Source organism: Pectinophora gossypiella, chromosome 13 (genome assembly GCF_024362695.1).
Source record: "Pectinophora gossypiella chromosome 13, ilPecGoss1.1, whole genome shotgun sequence".
Taxonomy (NCBI): Eukaryota; Metazoa; Arthropoda; class Insecta; order Lepidoptera; family Gelechiidae; genus Pectinophora; species Pectinophora gossypiella.
Window position 1 is genome coordinate 10583698 of NC_065416.1, and position 18880 is coordinate 10602577.

General features: G+C 43.8%; 1 protein-coding gene and 1 non-coding gene across 2 annotated transcripts in view; one reads left to right on the top strand and one right to left on the bottom strand.

Annotated features, from left to right (window-relative positions):
• The window catches only part of LOC126371800 (matrix metalloproteinase-14-like), a 197648-nt gene extending 179770 nt beyond the window's left edge, over window positions 1-17878 (bottom strand). Inside the window, exons 1-2 of the mRNA XM_050017158.1 lie at window positions 17466-17878; window positions 13844-14616 (exon numbers count right to left, since the gene is read on the bottom strand). Of these exons, the coding sequence (XP_049873115.1) occupies window positions 13844-14392 (549 nt within the window). The 5' untranslated portion in view covers window positions 14393-14616; window positions 17466-17878. The remainder of the gene's footprint in view (window positions 1-13843; window positions 14617-17465) is intronic.
• On the top strand, window positions 2028-2100 carry Trnak-cuu (transfer RNA lysine (anticodon CUU)). Its single transcript has one exon. It is a non-coding gene; the product is annotated as a tRNA-Lys (tRNA).
• Window positions 17879-18880: the final 1002 nt, after the last annotated feature.

The following is an 18880-nucleotide window of genomic DNA, read 5'->3' on the forward strand; positions in this document are numbered from 1 at the left end:
TGCGCCTAAATCAGAGCTACAGGCAAGTATAAGATAAGTTAGATACAGTACGGTCACGAGCATTAATATGTATACACTTTGGTACCATGTCACATTAACTTTTTTGACAAATTGAACTGTAAGTCTCACTATATGTCAAATATGTTAGTGCGACAGAGTCCTAAAGTGGGTACATTATATTGCTCATGACTGTACAACAAGAAGGTTAAAAAGGTCACATCGAAGCAATTCAAAAAAAAAGAAAGAAATTGTTCAAGAATTATGGAAATAAATAAATAAATAAATAATTCATCTAAAAAACCAATATTGCAATTTGACATTTCCTCATATAAAAGTAAGTGCGCAATGCAAACTAATTTAAATGTCAAATAGGAATATTGCTTTCTTAGATGAATTGCTTTGATTGCCTTTTTAAACCCCTAGTTTTGAGCAATAATTATCTTTTCAATATTAATTGATAATTTACTAGATAGCTACTAATAGGTAACAAGGTCATGGGTATTAAAAGAAAAAGGATTTAGGGTTATTCAAGAACTAATTAAGCAGACATTTAGTAAAATATTTTTTATTTTTGTTTATTCTATGTAAGCATCTGAGTATTGCGCCTGTTTCGATATAAATTATGAGTATGTAGATATTATGTTGCACACTTCAGAACCCTGATACCGACCCCGCCGGCGTGGTCGACAATTTCCTTCATTCACCGCTTATCGCTGTCGATAAATTCTTTCAAATATTCTTCCTCTCAGACGACGCCCTGAGTCGAGGCTCGCGTCCAACTGAGCACCCTCAGGCCTGTTGTCTTAAATTTTGTACCGGGTGAGAGCGCTCAGCGCTCCCCATTTGTCCGGCCAAGTAGTTAATGCCATCTTCGGCAAATCTACAATAAGTCACGTCAAAAAAAGATATTTTGTTGTAATAGAATTATGCTTCTTTAATATTGTAGGTATATTGATTCTGAAAATATACCAAGTTTGTACATGTGCGTGCTATAAACAAGAGGTAGGCTAATTATAATGGTCGTCACGGGCCATACTAATTACCCACTGACAACTGGCATAATGTAATGAGTAGCTACATACGTTCTTGTGATGTATGTGATTAATATACCTATTATTACACTTATCGCTAGACGGTTCATTTATATCAACCACTATGAAATATGACAGTAATTCTCACTGTCCTTCTGTAGTTTATACTTATAATTTATAACTACTGCTTTTACTATTATTAAGCTTTATAATTTAGATACTTAATTAATTGTTGATAGTATTCCTCACCATTACGTTCTTTAACTTAATAGATATATTACCTTCAGGTTCCTTCTACACTAATTAAGTAAGATGATCAGTGCTTCGGAAGGCACGTTAAGCCGTTGGTCTCGGTTATTACTTACTGATGTAAGTACGTAGTCGTTGCATGAGTCATGTCAGGGGCCTATGGCGGCTCAATAATAACCCTGACACCAGGGTTGCTGGGTTTGGTAATCCACCTCACAACCCACACGATAGAAGAAGAATAATTAAGCGTTTTCCTATGTGCTCAAGTTTTTATGTAATTTATATAAGTATTTTCAGGCTAATTATTTGATTAGTAGTGAGTATAACATATCGCAAAGCAGGATGCTAACTCCCGTCACATATACAGCGATAATTTGGGTCAATGCCTGTGACCTCCTACTATATCCAATTTTAGACATTTCATTTTCATATAAAGTTTTTAACAACCACAAAATCGTATCGTGTAGTACAAACTTAACGATAAAAATCTTTTTTGGAAAAGAACAGAAGAATGTACAGCCAACGGAACATTAAAAAGAAAAAATAACGTTCACTTTTTCAGCCAGTGAGAGAATACGTTCCGTTTCTCGTAGATTAGACACAGGCAATCACTCAGTAAGAAAAGACAAAATCTAAAGAATGTCGTACTAACATCGGGTAGACGATAAACAAAAACAAAAGAAACTCTGACAGCGACGCTTATTCCCAGTGGATTTTTTAATGGTGAATTACGAGCTCGGAAATACAGCCCGGCTAGCTCAGTCGGTAGAGCATGAGACTCTTAATCTCAGGGTCGTGGGTTCGAGCCCCACGTTGGGCGATATCGTTTTGGTTCTTGTTTTTTTATACTTTAAACTACTAATTAATAGCTAGCATAATTAAAGATATTATTAAAACAAACCAACTTCAATTCAATGGTAAATGAAGATGAAAGACACTCATCACCGTATTCATAGTAAAACATATAAGTCGAACAATACAAATGGACCCTCAAGAGCAAGAGTGCCTTAGACAATGCATATCTGTGCATTTTGCAGTATATTTACCCGGCAAGCTTCTAACTAACGATGCAGACGCTCTTTGTTCTAGATAGTAGATACATGTCATAGCCATCGGACATTGTAGACAGACCACTTTTTATACCGACTGCTGTACCCACTTATGAGATAAAATATTCAAACACGACTTGTGAACGTGGATATACGAGTCATGTCGCGAATGGGAAAGAGTACTTGTAGACGAGCATAAAACTTATCGATCTACAGATTAATACAACATATAAGTATACTACTTATGAGAAGAGGTTGCAAAATGGTCTACAGTGATCGAGATGTTAAAAGCAATAGGGCATTTGCATCTTAATTTTAAAAGATAAGTAACTGAGGTAAGTAGTTAAGTAGTTTATTATAATTTGCTATTCTACTTTATTTTTTAATATTATAGATTTCTTCGTTGCTAAAAAATAATGATGTACTTATAAAAATAAACTGATGCCCTTGGCTTCTGAAGATAGATAATAATTAACTGACTAGTGATAAGATTTCCAGCGAGAAGGCGTATAATTAAAGCCCTGCCTATTAGACACAAGTCAAAATCAATGACATGCGTGAAACAGATCTAAGTAGGTATGTTTTAAAAATAGCTTTTGAAAAATAGAGTAGGTATGTCACGTACAGTGTAATTAGATCTCTTCTTACTTAATTTAATAACACCTGATGAAAATTACAGAGCAATTGGAGTAATCAGTGCTTATGAATGAAACAGGCCTGTTTCCTAGAAAGTGTCTACGACTATGAAGCAACATTTACATAAATACTGGACAGGATTGAGCTGTGTTTAAAGCGGTGTTGCTAACTTAGTCTATATGTCTAGATTCAAACTTATAATTTTAAAGAAAGCACTTAAATTAGACTTTGTTTAAAAAGATTTTGACCCCGTTTCCCGAGTCCATTTACCTACTTATATTCAAAATATATAATTGTTCGCCGTAGAAGCAACAAGAAGCAAATTATGATTGTATTATGATTATATTATGATTGTATAATGATTGCCTAGAAATTGTAAATAGTTTGTAAGTTTTATTTTTAAAAATAAAGAGAAAGATAGGGACTGAGCGCGGCTTCACCGCTACACACCCCCGCCGCGCCCTTGCCCCGCCCCGCTTAGTGGGCGTTTTCCTATATATACACGCGCGCGGGGACTAGACTCTCATTCTTATTAGAATCACCACACGGGTAGGAGCTCTGATTCAACTCCAATCGGTGTTTAATTTCAACGACTCCTAATTTCAACGCCTACTAGTTTCAACTTACATCGATAACACTAACATCGATCACATCGATATCTGGTATAGTCTATAAGATTTATGTGGCAAGGATCGAAGGGGCCACATAAATTCTCCTTCGAGCCGGATTGAAGAAACAGCGGATATGAAGACTAGGAGCATGAAGTCCGTAGAAACTCGCCCAACGCCGACCGCCGCCGAGTCGGCACCCGCCGCCGCCGCCGCCGTCGCCCCCGTCGTCACGACTACGTCGACCACCGCCGCGTCAACGTCAGTCACGGCCGCCGTTAGGACTGCGCCGACCACAGCCGCGTCGACGCCAGTCACCGCCCCCCCGCTGACCAGGAAACCCAGCACAAGCCGTACAGCCACGGCTACCAGCACAGAGGACAGCTCGGGCACTACCGCAACGACGACGACGGGAACCGCCACTACTACGACGACTGCAACGACGACGGAGGAATCTACGGGGGAAAGCACGCACGACACGACACTACGGCCCAAGTCGGTGAAGCGTGCACCGACAGCGCCGCGTTCCTCAGCGTCGAAGGGACGTCGCCTGGCGCTGCTGAAGGCTAAAGAAGAATTGTTGAAGAAGGAAGTGGAGCTAGCGGCGGCGAAGATCGCCACATTAGAAGCGGAATCAGACGACGACGATACGGATATAGTCAGCGTGAGCGAAATGCAAGAGCGCACCAAGACGTGGGTGGACCAGCTTCCCGCCGCCGAGGAAGACCCGTCCCCCCCGCAGCCGTCCGCCGCCGCCGCCGTCCCCCCCGCTGCCGCCGTTTTCCCCGCTGCCACCGTAAAGGATCATGAGAAGCCGAAACACAGGAGTATAGAAGAGAAGCCAACAACTTTCGATTACAGTCAACTAGCGACAGCGATAGCATCGGCCGCACGAGCAGTACCAGCCGCCATCGCCCCGCGCTCCGTGCCTGAGCTGCCCATCTTCAGCGGAGCGTCGAGTGAATGGCTAGTTTTCAAGACCGCCTATGAAGAGACTGCAGTATATTTGACGGAGCAAGAAAACTTATCAAGACTACGTCGGAGCCTTCGGGGAGCAGCAAGAGATGCCGCCCAATGTTTATTCATCGGTGCAACCACGACTGCCGACGTGATGCGATTGCTGTCTACGCGCTTCGGGCGGCCGGACGCCCTCGTCATGGCCGAACTGGAGAAGCTGCGGGCCCTACCACGTCTGACCGAATCACCGAGGGACATTTGCACCTTCGCCACGAGGATATCAAACATTACAGCAACCATCAGGGCATTGAAGAAGACACATTACCTGCATAACCCGGAAGTAGTTCGACACGTAGTGGAGAAGATGCCGTCAGCACTGCGATATAGGTACTACGATTTTGCGGCCGAACAAGATGAAGAGGAACCAGACTTGATGAAGCTAGCAAGTTTCATGGAGAGAACAGCGGAGCGGTGCGGCAGCTTCGCGCCCGTGGAAGCCACACCAGTCGTCGACCGGCGGGAGCACACGTCCGCTCCACTGAGGCGGACAATGAGGACTCACCACATAGAAGAAAAGAAGATAAACGTCACGGCCGGTGACAATAGGAAACAATGTCCAGTCTGCGAAAAGGAAACACACCACGTCACCGAATGTGCAGATTTCAAGAAGACAGAGGTCAACGAGCGCTGGGAAACCGCGAAGAAACATAGGTTGTGTTTCCGCTGCCTGAAACGGAGGAAGTTCGGCCACACATGTCCCACGAGGAGGTGCGACGTCGGCGGGTGCAAGTACTCGCACCACCGCCTACTGCACTCCGAGCCGGAACAACGAGCGTCCATCCACGCGGGAACTCACATAGAAGAAGACCCAGTAATAGCCACTATAGCGTCGACAAGAGAAAGGAAGAATACTACAGCACTATTGAAGATTCTGCCGGTTCGTGTAAGTGGACCTAAGGGGACTCACTGCACGTACGCACTTCTCGACGATGGATCAACGTGCACATTAATAGAGGCGGCGGTGGCGGAACACATCGGCGTATCGGGACCTCCGGAGCCATTTTACATAGAAGGAGTAGCCGGGGCACGAGTGGACGCCGGCGCTTCGAGAAGAGTTACCTTCGACATCAGCGCGCCAGAGGACACGCACAGCTACAGCATCTCAGCGCGCACGATGAAGAACCTGCAGTTATCGCCGCAGAGCGTGCCGGCGTGCGCCGTGACGGGACAGAGCCACCTAGAAGACCTACAAGACCAGCTGACTTATCACCGGGGAACGCCAACCGTATTAATAGGACAAGACAACTGGCAGCTACTCCTGGCACATGAAGTCAGACGCGAGCAAGACAGCCAACTGGTCGCCGCGCGCACGGACCTAGGATGGGTGTTGCACGGAGTGCGGCACACACCGGCGGGAGGCCCCGCTCATCGAGTACATCACGCGAGGATCGTAGAAGATGATCAAGCAATAGAAAAACTGCTTCGAGACCACTTCGCATTGGAAGTCCTAGGAGTGGAACCGAAACATTTCCACACAGAGGAAGAAAGAAGAGCGCTTGAAACACTAGAGAGGACCACTCGCCGCACAAACGAAGGATACGAAACGGGCTTACTCTGGAGGAGCGACGACTACGACCCTCCTAATAGCTACGAAGCCGCCCTGAGAAGACTTCAAGCCATAGAGAGGAAGTTAGATCGCGATGAAGAAATGAAAAGGCGGTACGAGAAGCAGATGAACACGCTGATAGAGAACGGCTATGCAGAAGTCGCGCCCACGCCGCCGAAGGGAAAAACGAAGATTTGGTACTTACCACACTTTGCAGTTATGAACCCGCAGAAACCAGAGAAATTGAGGATCGTCCACGATGCGGCCGCAAAGGTGCAAGGAGTCAGCCTGAACGACATGTTACTGTCCGGGCCGGACCTACTTCGATCCCTACCAGGAGTGCTGATGAAGTTCCGGCAAAGAAGAGTGGCGGTGACGGCTGACATAAAGGACATGTTTATGCGGATCTCAATAAGGACGGAAGATCGAGACATGCAGCGCTTCCTCTGGCGCGGAAATAGAAGAGAGGGACCCCCTGTCGAGTATCGCATGAAGAGTGTAATATTCGGCGCTACTTCATCCCCCTGCACGGCAATCTTCGTGAAGAATAGGAACGCCGAACAATATAGAGAAGAATATCCGGCGGCGGCGGCGGCAATCATCAACAATCACTACGTCGACGACTACTTGGCAAGCTTCGAAACGGAAGAGGAAGCAATACAAGTCTCCAGTCAAGTGGCCTATATACATAGCCGCGCCAACTACTATCTACAGAAATGGGCATCGAGCTCCAGACTCGTACTATCATCATTGGCGCCCGAGGCGAAAGAAGACATCGTCAAGCTTGCTCCCGAAAAGATACTGGGAATGATATGGTACCCAGAGCGCGACACGCTGTCCTTCAATATGAATGAAGCCCGGATACCCACCGACATACTACACGGCGAGCGCGTGCCAACGAAGAGGGAAGCGTTACGAACGACGATGTCACTCTACGACCCGCTGGGAATCGCCACGCCCGTGACCATACAAGCGAAGCGCATCATTCAGGACACCTGGCGCACCGGAATAGGATGGGACGACGCGCTGCCTACCCCCGAAGCAGAAGCATGGAAAAAATGGACGGAGCATGCGCGGCGCCTCTCACAACTAGCCGTACCTCGGTGCTATGCCTCGCTCACATGCGCCCGGTTCGTGGAGCTACACACCTTCGTGGACGCAAGCAGCTCTGCCTACGCCGCTGCGGTATACTGGCGAATCGTCGACGAGGACGGGAAAATACACATCTCGCTCATCGCCGGCAAAGGGAGAGTGGCACCTATCAGCAAGATGACATCGATACCACGACTGGAGCTCCAAGCGGCCGTAATGGGCTGCCGCCTAGCCCGCACAGCGCAAGAGGAACACGACATCAAGCCTGCACGTCGTTACTTCTGGAGCGACTCTAGGACCGTCCTATCATGGTTGCGAACGGGACCACGAGCCTACAAGCCCTTCGTAGCTCATCGAGTCGCCGAGATAGCAGAGGAGACTAAGACAAACGAATGGCGTTGGGTATCAACGAGAGACAACCCGGCCGACGACGCTACACGAGGAACGCCGAAAGACTTCGCCTCCGAGCATCGTTGGTTCCGCGGCCCGCCTTTCCTGTATCGACCAGAAGACACCTGGCCGGCGGAGGACATCTCAGAGACTATTGAACACACAAACGAGGAGAGAGTGCACGCGACGACCGCCGCAGAAAGAACAGGGAAGGCGCTACCCGACATAACACGTTTTTCATCGTGGGCAAAACTACTACGTGTCACGGCGCGTGTCCTACAATTCATAGAAAAACTAAAGGGAAGAGAAAGGTGTGCCGCCGCTAGAAAACGCACCAAGAAACGTGCGGAGGAAGACCCGACGTGGAAGAAGGTACAGGCGCACAGAGAAACGGGACGAGGCACAGGACACAAACATGCGCCGAGACAGCAGAGAAAGATCGTGCCTCTCGCGGCACGATACTTGCATCGCGCACGGCAACTATGGATACGCGCCGTGCAGGAAGAGGCCTTCAGCGCGGAGCTAGAAGCTATAAGAAGAAAGAAGCCCCTGCCGGCCGACAGTCGACTCAAGCAACTGTCGATTATGATTGACGAAGAGGGACTAATACATCTACGCTCGAGGATCGCCGCCGCCGCCGACATCACAACAGAACAACGGGAGCCCGTCATCCTGGATGGAGACCACCGATGGACGCGGCTGTACATCAAGTGGGTGCACACGCAATTACACCACGGAGGGTTTGAAACGACGGCAAATGAGGTGCGACAGCACTACTGGGTGTTGCGCCTCCGCCACGCCGTGCGCAACGAACTGAAGAAGTGCCAGGTCTGCCGCATCCGTCGGGCCACGCCAGCCCAACCATCGACAGGCAATCATCCAAGGAGCCGTCTAGCCCATCACCAGCGGCCCTTCACCTACACGGGGCTTGACTACTTTGGGCCCATGACAGTCACCGTGGGTCGCGCACGTCAGAAGAGGTACGGAGTCCTCTTCACCTGCCTAACCACCAGGGCAGTGCACCTGGAACTCGCCGGGAGCCTCAGCACCGACTCTGCAGTAATGGCACTGCGGCGCTTCATAGGCCGCCGCGGGTGCCCCACCGAGCTCTGGTCAGACCAGGGTACCAACCTGCGCGGTGCGGACGTCGAGATGAAGCACGCCGTCGAGGAGGCCATACAACAAGAAGCCTCCGCTCGCTTCATCACCTGGAAGTTCATCCCTCCTAGCGCGCCATTCATGGGAGGCGCGTGGGAGAGACTGGTCCGCAGCGTCAAATCAGCACTAGCCGTGGTGCTGCACGAGCGCGCGCCAAAAGAAGAAGTCCTGACAACGCTACTGGTGGAGGCCGAGCACACCATCAACAGTCGACCCCTCACACACGTGTCGACATCACCGGAGGACCCAGAGGCCCTCACTCCGAACCACTTCATCCTGGGAGGTCCATCACGGGTGCCGATGCCAGGCGCCTTCACGGAGGGCGACGACGCCGGCCGCAAAGACTGGAGGAAGAGCCAACGCCTAGCCGACATGTTCTGGGCGCGATGGGTACGGGAGTACCTACCTGAACTCCAACACCGGCGGGAGCCCCGAGCCAGCAAGGGTTCCATCTCCGTGGGCGATTTAGTATTGATCGCTGACGGCACGCTGCCTCGCAACTCGTGGCCGCGAGGTGTCGTCGTGGCTGCCTACCCCGGACCAGACGGCGAGACGAGGGCGGTCGACGTGAGGACAACGAAGGGGATCCTGCGGCGGCCAACGAAGAAGCTGGTCATCCTGCCAACATCGCCACCCGAGGACGGCGAACCGTAGATGGTCCAGCTGCGCGACGTGGTCATCGAGCTGCGCAGCTGCGGCGGGAGAATATGTTCGCCGTAGAAGCAACAAGAAGCAAATTATGATTGTATTATGATTATATTATGATTGTATAATGATTGCCTAGAAATTGTAAATAGTTTGTAAGTTTTATTTTTAAAAATAAAGAGAAAGATAGGGACTGAGCGCGGCTTCACCGCTACACACCCCCGCCGCGCCCTTGCCCCGCCCCGCTTAGTGGGCGTTTTCCTATATATACACGCGCGCGGGGACTAGACTCTCATTCTTATTAGAATCACCACACGGGTAGGAGCTCTGATTCAACTCCAATCGGTGTTTAATTTCAACGACTCCTAATTTCAACGCCTACTAGTTTCAACTTACATCGATAACACTAACATCGATCACATCGATATCTGGTATAGTCTATAAGATTTATGTGGCAAGGATCGAAGGGGCCACAATAATAAATAAAAGAATACAATTTTAAAATTATATAGATTTTATTGATTTATAGATTGATTCTACGTCATATCGTAAGAGATATCTGATATACCTAATACCTAAGTATTTATTCGTTAACTTTTAAATAAAAGTTGTAACTATAAGAAAGTCTAATATTAGAACTCTACTGTTTGCAGGTTCGAAAAAATATATAAAATACTTAATACAAATTTATAAAGTTAGTAACTCTGACACCAGCCCACCTGATCCCACCTCTAGCGGGGTATGCAATCAAGACACATTTACTTGCCTATAAGAAAGTGTAATATCTAGAACTCTACTGTCTGCAAGTTGCAAAAAATATATAAAATACTTAATACAAACTTTATAAACTTATTGTTTCCTATAAATTTATAAAGTTGGTAACACTGACAGCAGCCCACCTGATCCCACCTCTAGCGGGGTATGCAATCAAGACGCATTTACTTGCTTGTTGCAGTTTATTGCCCGTGTGGGCGGCGACACTAACTGCACTATATCGTCATACTCTTGTTGAACACACCAGAGAACTACCTACAATAGTTATCAGAATTAAAAGGTTCAGAGATTAATTACATTCATTTAAAGCATAAGGCACCGCAATGACACTGAGTTTGTGCTATGTCATGTAATTTTTCGTCAAACAGAAGATCAGTAACAGATTAAAACGCATGAGTCAGTATTAGATGAAGATATACGTGTAGGAAAGTGAGAATACTATGGAAGGATAATGAATGTGGATTGGATTGTTTATGGTATGAATGGAGGATGGTTCATGAATGGGACGTAAGGCAGTTTTAAAAAATAAGAAAGGCTAGGCTATGGTGGCATGTCAACGTTAGAGGATAAGCGAAGAAGGGTTTTTTTGTTAAATTAATTAAATTCAAAGAGTGAAGATAATTAAAATAATAATAATAAAATAATAAAAAATAAATAAAAAATAAAATAATAATTATTATTTTAAAATTAAATAATATTAATATCCCGTTTTATTTCTTTATCCCATATACGAACAACTATTAGCACCTAGTAGAAGTAGAACGCGAAGTATAATAAAGATGAATTCCACAATATCGTTTAAAATGTCATAGTCATATGTCATAGAGTCATTACTATCATATTAGACGTATTTCTCATGACTTATCTCATGATACGTGTCGCGTGTCTATACTACTATTTCCTCAAACATTACATGCCGATCACTCGATTGTCCGAAAGTAAGATGATCCGATCTTCGGAGGACATGGAATAGCAGTCGGTCCTAGTTACTATTAACTTAGTAAGTATGTAGTTATTAAACGAGCCATAATATCAGGGCCTTTGGCGGTTCAATAGTAACCTTAACATCTAGGTCAGATGTTAATCTCATAACCGTACGATTACATACATTACACATACATACATAAACTCACGCCTATATCCCATCGGAGTAAGCAGAGACTATAGAATTCCATTTGCTTCGATCCTGACAGACTTCTCTTACTTCCTCCACATTCATCAATCGCTTCATACACGCACGCCGGTTCTGAGCAGATTGTACTAAACCTTTTCTAAGGACATCTCCAATTTGGTCAATTTAAGTCCTTCTAGGGCTTCCTCTGCCAGCCCTACCATCAATTTTCGCTTTATATACCGCTTTCGCAATACTATTATCCTTCCGCTCTACGTGTCCAAACCAACCTAACATTCCCTTCTTAATCTTAGTCACTATATCGTCTTTTACACCACATCTCATACATACATAAACTCACGCCCGTAATCCCTAATGGAGTGGGCAGAGCCACAAGTAATCAAAGACAACTTGCAGCCACTGTTGATACGATGTCGTAAGCTGGATATGATGAACCTTATGGTGATAAGGGATCACCCTATCGCCCATAACATTAGTCCATCATGTTAGAACACCACACCACATCTTATCAAACCCGTTATTGTTGAAGTAGAAGAATATTACATAATAATTCCTAGATCCAGCTACATTGAAATTCTCTAGCTCTGTTACTCCATTCACGTTCGTCTTATTGGAGATTCACTTGAATACGCGATATGGAGTGGAAGTCTCCTCCAGAAAAACATATCGGGGTGAATAATAAATCCATATGCAACGACTTATTGCACTCAGCAAGGCAACGCGTCTGTGAATGGAAAATGTCTAGGTATCTTTTTCGGCTGTGCGATGGTCTACGATAGTTTTTGTTTTGCATTTGGCGTTGAAAAGTAGTGTGGCTATGTTTTCTCTTCCAGGGAGGAATTATCTTGAAATACACAACAAGAAGAAAGGTTGGGTATACAAAGTGATACTGGAATATCCATGGGACTTAAACATACCAGACGAGGAGTGGGTGTAGGTATATACTTATTATACACCTCTGCCGGCCCCTTTGGGGAAGTATCCCCAGCAAAAAGTAAATAGCCAGCCAATAGGTGGGCGTAATGTTAATATTATATAATCTAATAGATATTCAGATTAAAAGAATCAATACGCTCGATAGCACCAATTACTAAGTTCCCTTACGCGCGATTTTTTTTTTTTGAGGCAAATATAATATAAACTTAGAAAAAGCTTCACCTGATGTAGCAGTACCTATAAATTTATAACCAGTCTATTTTCCCACAGCGACTATCATACGTAGAAAAGAACTTACGTCCAGTACCTACGAGACACTAGAACCGGCGTTTACTATCCCACTCTCGCTTTGAACTGATTTGAGTGTTGCATACAGCATTTATCACTTGCATAACTAAAGTTTAACGCAAACATGACCTAGATAGACGCGCGCGCAGGAAGCCGCTAACCGGCGCGGTCACGCCGTGTTTAAATTGTAATTAAATCGGGTTCAAATCTGATACCATTCATCCTGCGAGTCTGACGAATTATCTCGTAATCTTTTTAACGTGTTTTTAAAACGTGCCGTAAAAGAAGCGAGCATGAATGAAGAGTAGGGTACATTTATCGCGGTTTAGCAACATGCCTCGTTTAAAATACAGTCCGTAAATAGCACAATACTGCTTTTAAACTGTTAATAAATGAAAACGAAATTTCGAAATTCAGTATGAAGACGTATGAGGATGTCTCTGACGGATTTTTCCCCCATTTAGTGGCGATCCGCGAAACAAATGACACGGAGACTGCTTCCTGAGTAGTGGAGATCCTCCCACTGGACACTTAGCCCATTAATCTCACGCAAGCAGTCCGTCCGTCAGCCAGTAATCTAATACGACACGCCAGCTTTTTGTCCCCATATTACCCGTACTCAGTGGAATACTCCCAAAATGCCCGCTAATCCGTCACTAGATAACAGCCCCTTTAAGGGAGAATCAAACATACCCGAGATGAAAGGGAAGTAGGTATTCAATGCGGGCCCAGCATTAATGCCGGCAGTAGGCAAGTAGAATATCCCACATTCATTCATAACCTCACGATCGTAATTCCACTGCGTCGTCGGTCAAAGGGATCACGTTATATACGTACACACTCACGTGAGTGTAGACATTTCTTGGCAGTACGGCAACTTGTTTAATGAATACTAAGGTGTTTTGTAAGTAAAACTAGTGCCCGGGTTGCGAAGGAGCTTGAAAGCAAGTGAATGTAAAACGATCGTCTGTTAAATCAGTCCGAGTTTCAGATAACCCAGACAACCCCGGTATAATAAGTAGTCAGTTTCCGGCGAAGCTCAGACGAGACAAAAGTTGTGAAGACATCTTCAACCTACTTGGTATGCATGAGCCGAGTGTGAAGACGCTACTACATGTAAATTAAGCTATCCGTATTATTTATTAACGAAATCCGTGCAAGTCGACCTTTACTCGGTGTTCTTGAAAGGTAAGAACATAAGAAGCTTATAAAATCAAATTTTATTGTCTTTCCTTTTAGAACGGAGATATAAAATACATTATGGCAATAATAGGATGATAAAAAAGACTCACCACAGATTTGTCATGTAGTGCGCTCCGCGTGGGTCGGCTACGCGGCGGCGCTGCCGAGCATGTCGCCAACATCGTCAGGAACAGCCCCAGCACGGCGACCGCGCGCACGCGCACTCCTATTGTTCTCTTGACCGCCTCCATCCACTCCTGCGCATCCCGAGCGTATTTAAATTGCAAATCGGCGGTCCGCCTTGAGCGACCATTTACGTCGACCTCTACCCTCTTTCTGATAATCGATTCGTTTCCGTATACGTCTTCTTTCTTATGCAATTCGCATCGATCGGCCTCTGCGATTGTGAAGGAGCACCTTTCGTATTCTATTTGGCTTTCGTTATTTTCCTTATTCGGTATCCTACATCTAGCTAAGTCGATCAGTTCGTGAATTTCATCTAAATTATCATTGGAATGATTTGCCATATTTCTATTATTTGCTAGTTTGCAACGTTGTGCTGGTTTTGGGTGAGCTGACACTGTTTCCGCTGGTGACTTTGGTTCGAGTTGAGGTTGTGTGTGTGTGGTAATGGCAGTGGTAGGGGCTGCGCGGTGCATTATGGTGCGTCTGTGGTGCAGGTGTCAGCTGAGCATGTTCAGTGCGCGCGCGCTGCAGTGGTTCAGGCGGGTGTCGGCTGCTTTATCGACATGTTTCCTGTCGCCGAGTGCCAGATTAATTTCTCTGCGGACGGGACGCGGCGCGAGTCCTTATCGCGCGACGTGGGCGGCGCGCTGTTTGTTCTCTACAATATTCTTGTATGCACAAGATATCGAAGCGATTTCTGCAACAACACAAAGATCGTGTTAGATGATAGCGATAAGAAAAAGACTGTGAAAATGAGATATTGTATGTGTAGAGCATTACTTCACAGTAGGTCAAGTAAAGATTAGCAACTAAGTCAATATTTTTATCTACGTGCAATCTTGCACCTGTTAATTTATTGTGCTCGGAATGTATAATGTGCGTATACTTTCATACTATGTTATGTTCAATGAATAACATTCTTTGAAGTAGTCAGAGGTTGTTAACCTATTGCGTTTATTGGATGCCATAAAACACTCAAGCAACTTATCTATAGCTTGTCACACATTTGATATTATTCTGGATACATGTTTAACATTACTCAGAAAAGAAGGCTGTAAGAAGAGATCTGGTCTGTTATTGGATAAAGACTGAGTAATATTTATCTACAAATAATACTACGACGAAAGCGATACGGCGAAACGATAAGCTCTATCTATATCAATCACTGTAGATAAAAATACCTACAAAGACATAGACCTATGAAAGAGTGATAGCTAATAAGCCTACAGAAACGAAAGTAAACAACGATAACATTGAAAACAGGATATCCAGTGATAAGAAAGCTCTCACAAGAAGCTCCATTCGATAACAACACTTGACATAATATTAAACTGTCAGATGATAAGGTTAATTATGTTGATGAGATAACTTCTGCCCTTAACATCAATCTTCGAAGACTAGTATCAACACTCCAGTTGATTGAGGAGAAACTGTAAGATCTTGTGTCGCAGGTCCGTTTCCGGCCAAGTAGTGAACTAGTTACTGTCGTAGAGGTAAACGTACAGTAAGTAATTAAAAAAGAAATGTCTGTAGTTCCGAATATAGATTAGGTATGAAATTGAAGTTAATAAAAAAAGGTTAAATTATAATGCCTTGATTAATAGATTAAAGTTGCTTGATATTGAACGAATGCAATAGCATGGCTCAGTAAGTAAAAAACATAAATTATAAAACTATGTTATTGATACTAATTTTAAAAGAAAAAAATCCAATAACTGTATATTCAGATTTATCTAATTTTTCAGAAAATCAGAAGGCACTAATTACTAAATAATAATTTCAATAACCACATGGAACGTAATAACTTCAATCATTACCAAAACGTGCGGAGGTTGGTGGTGGAGCTGGCAGAGGAAGACCTAGAAGGACGTAGCGTAGGTACATTGAACTAATTGACGATGTCCTTAGAAAAGGTTCAGTACGATTCTTCTCTGAACCGTCGTGCGTGTATGAAAAGATAGATGAATGTGGAGGAAACAAGAGAAGTGTGTCAGGATTGAAGCAAATGGAATTCCATACTCCCTGTTTACCCCGGTGAGAAATAGGTGTGAGATTATGTACGTATATATATGTATTACCAATAATGTAATTAGGATGGACCCCCTGTATCTTACCATTATTGTTGCTTGGGAATTCTGAAGGAACTAAAACATATTATTAACTTTAATAAAACCCAACATTCCAGACTAGTTGTTGAAAGTAAAATACCTACGTACGTCATAGGTGATGTAAGTAGAAAGAAAGAAGAAAGAAGAAGAAGAAGTACCTACATAATTATGGAATGTATGTAGGTAGGTAGGTTAATGTCGTAGAAAAACCACAATGCATTATGGGTACAGCCTATTACTTGATACATTACCGTTATTGAGATGAAACAACAACTTTGAGGAAATATTTGTTACAAATATTGCAAAATACTAACCTTCAATATACAGGAAAAACTTAGGGAAACACCAAAAGTAAGTACATACTTAATAGGACAGAAAATACTTTAATATAGAAGGAAATGTCCCGACAGTTGAGGTAGGTATTTGACAAAATACCCATTTAAATGGTCATGGCTAAGGTATGTTATATTACTTACTTACATTAAACATATTTATTATTGAACATTATAAACCATAACGAATTAGTATGGGGCAATGAGGGTAATCGCCCATTCGCCATTAGTAGTTTCCTTTTGCAGAAGAGGTGAAATCTAGCTTCTAGGTAGGTTTTAATTTGATTCCAATTGGATATTTCTTTAAGTTTAAAGTTTGCATAAATGATTCGAACAATTTAGTCACATCCAAAAGCTTTTTCTCTCATATGGGGTGTGAGGTCAATGACCGATCTCATCAACACTGGTGTCAGGGTTACGATAGATAACAACAAAGGATAAGGGCAAGAAACTAAACTACCAACTATTAGTGTAAACCAACTTATCATCAGGCATTTTTTTTTAAATATGTAATTGGAGTTTTATAATGTACACCTACCTAAAGATTAAGAAGGTTTAACAACAAAACAGACCCGAAGAAAGTACTTAAATATAAAATAAGAAGACTACAGTTGAAAACTGACGAAAGCCACATGCAAGTTGAAGGCCTAAATATTGACGCCAAAGCCGAGGATAACAGTGAGCAAGTAACAGCAAGTAGGACTAAGTGGCACTATTTATAACTGACGCTGGTTTAATTATGGAAGTCCGTATGACCGGCACTAATCTACGAATATAACATATGCAGACGCATAGGAACAACATCAACTAAATAGCCAGTCATCATGATACTCCCATACCAAAAATGAACCAGGAAGGTCCATTAATTTTGTAAAATAGTTTTTGCCCGCTTTCTAGTTTGAGCAGGGTTGTACAGTACAAACAAAAAGTCAAAAGTATGCAGAAAAATGTAAAGAAAATAATGTCAGAATAAATAATATTACTGATAAGAAAAGTAGACATAATTATAACATATTTAATGAAAAGCCAATAAAGGAAATTAGCAAGAATAACATGAGTAATGATACAGGAAGTAAAATAATAATAAACAAACTTAATAAACTTACGTTTTCTAAATACACTCTCTCTATAGCCGCCCGAAGAAAAGCGTGAAACAAAACAACTCCCAGAGCTGAGCTTCCTTTCGCTTTCAACACAACAGAGCGAGACAGCAAAAGCTCCACAGCTGACACTGAAAGCACTAACAACTTTACAGATCACACTGAAACTTACACCGAATGAATTAACTCGGAAATTGCAGAGTTAGCTAACTCGTTTACGGGTTAAGAAAATCGATAATCTGAACAATAATAAAGGCACCGGTTTCCAGGAGTGGCAGTAGACTGTATGGTTTCTATTGAATGCTTGCACTATTATCGAAGTTCGGTTTGGATCGAGTGTTTCGTGAGTGAAAATAAACAATGTAGGAGCAGCGGCCGACACGCGCTCCACGCGACCACGCGCGACTCTAACTACTAAAACTTCGGGTGAACGGAACCGACTACACTGAACTTTAGTGCATGCGCCGTGCGTCCATGTGTGCCTCGTCTGAGCGTCGTGACACGGCTGCTCGCGTGTGCGTGGCGCTTTGTGGGTTATTATTGTCGACACACAATGAAGTGCGTACAAGGAGCAATTTCGTTTGATTAAAATTTCTTTGGGTTTTTGCGTGGCTGCCTTTGTTTTGTGTCCGGAGCTTCTGTATGGTCTTTGTGCACGATGAATTAGGGGAGCGTATTTGTCGGTAATTCGTCGATCGAATGCAAGCAATTAACACAATACCGCACGGAAAACAAAAGGCGGGAGGGCTATTCAAATTCCCGTTTGGAATTAGGTACAGTCTCGAAAACAATCTTGAAAGCTGTTTATCTCTACAAAGCAGGGAAGCAATTTAACAAAATTGTAGTTGGATAGTGGTTCCTTCATTTATGTTGGGAAATAGGGCTCCATTCAGTGTCCCCGGTGGCTGGGCTGTCTAGACTTGCGGTAGCTACGGCTTGAACCAAGATTAGACTGATTTCCAACCGAAACGCAGCTCCGGGCGCATCGTGGCTGCCTGCTTACAAGATCGTTCTCGCAGATTACCGACCGTTTTAAAGTTGCATCAGTTTTTTACCCCTATTTGTGTACAATATGGATATTGAGTACGGTTTGCAGAGATTTTGATAGATATCAAATAATATTATTATACCCTTCAGTTCTATACATGTAAACTAAAATGACTAAAACTTACTACTAATAATAAATACCTAGTAATAGAAAAAAAACTATTTTTGAATACATTTTCCCCTAACAAATTCAGATTTTCCTTATCCATTTCCTGCGGATGTTTTTTTTACAAATTATAACAAAGTTGAATTACCTGTCAATATAAGGTTAATGTGTAATAATTTCCTACAATCAACATTCATGTTTCCTTTATTACAAATCCAACTGTGCGTAATCAGGGACGCAATTTGATAAGAACTCGGTTGATTTAATT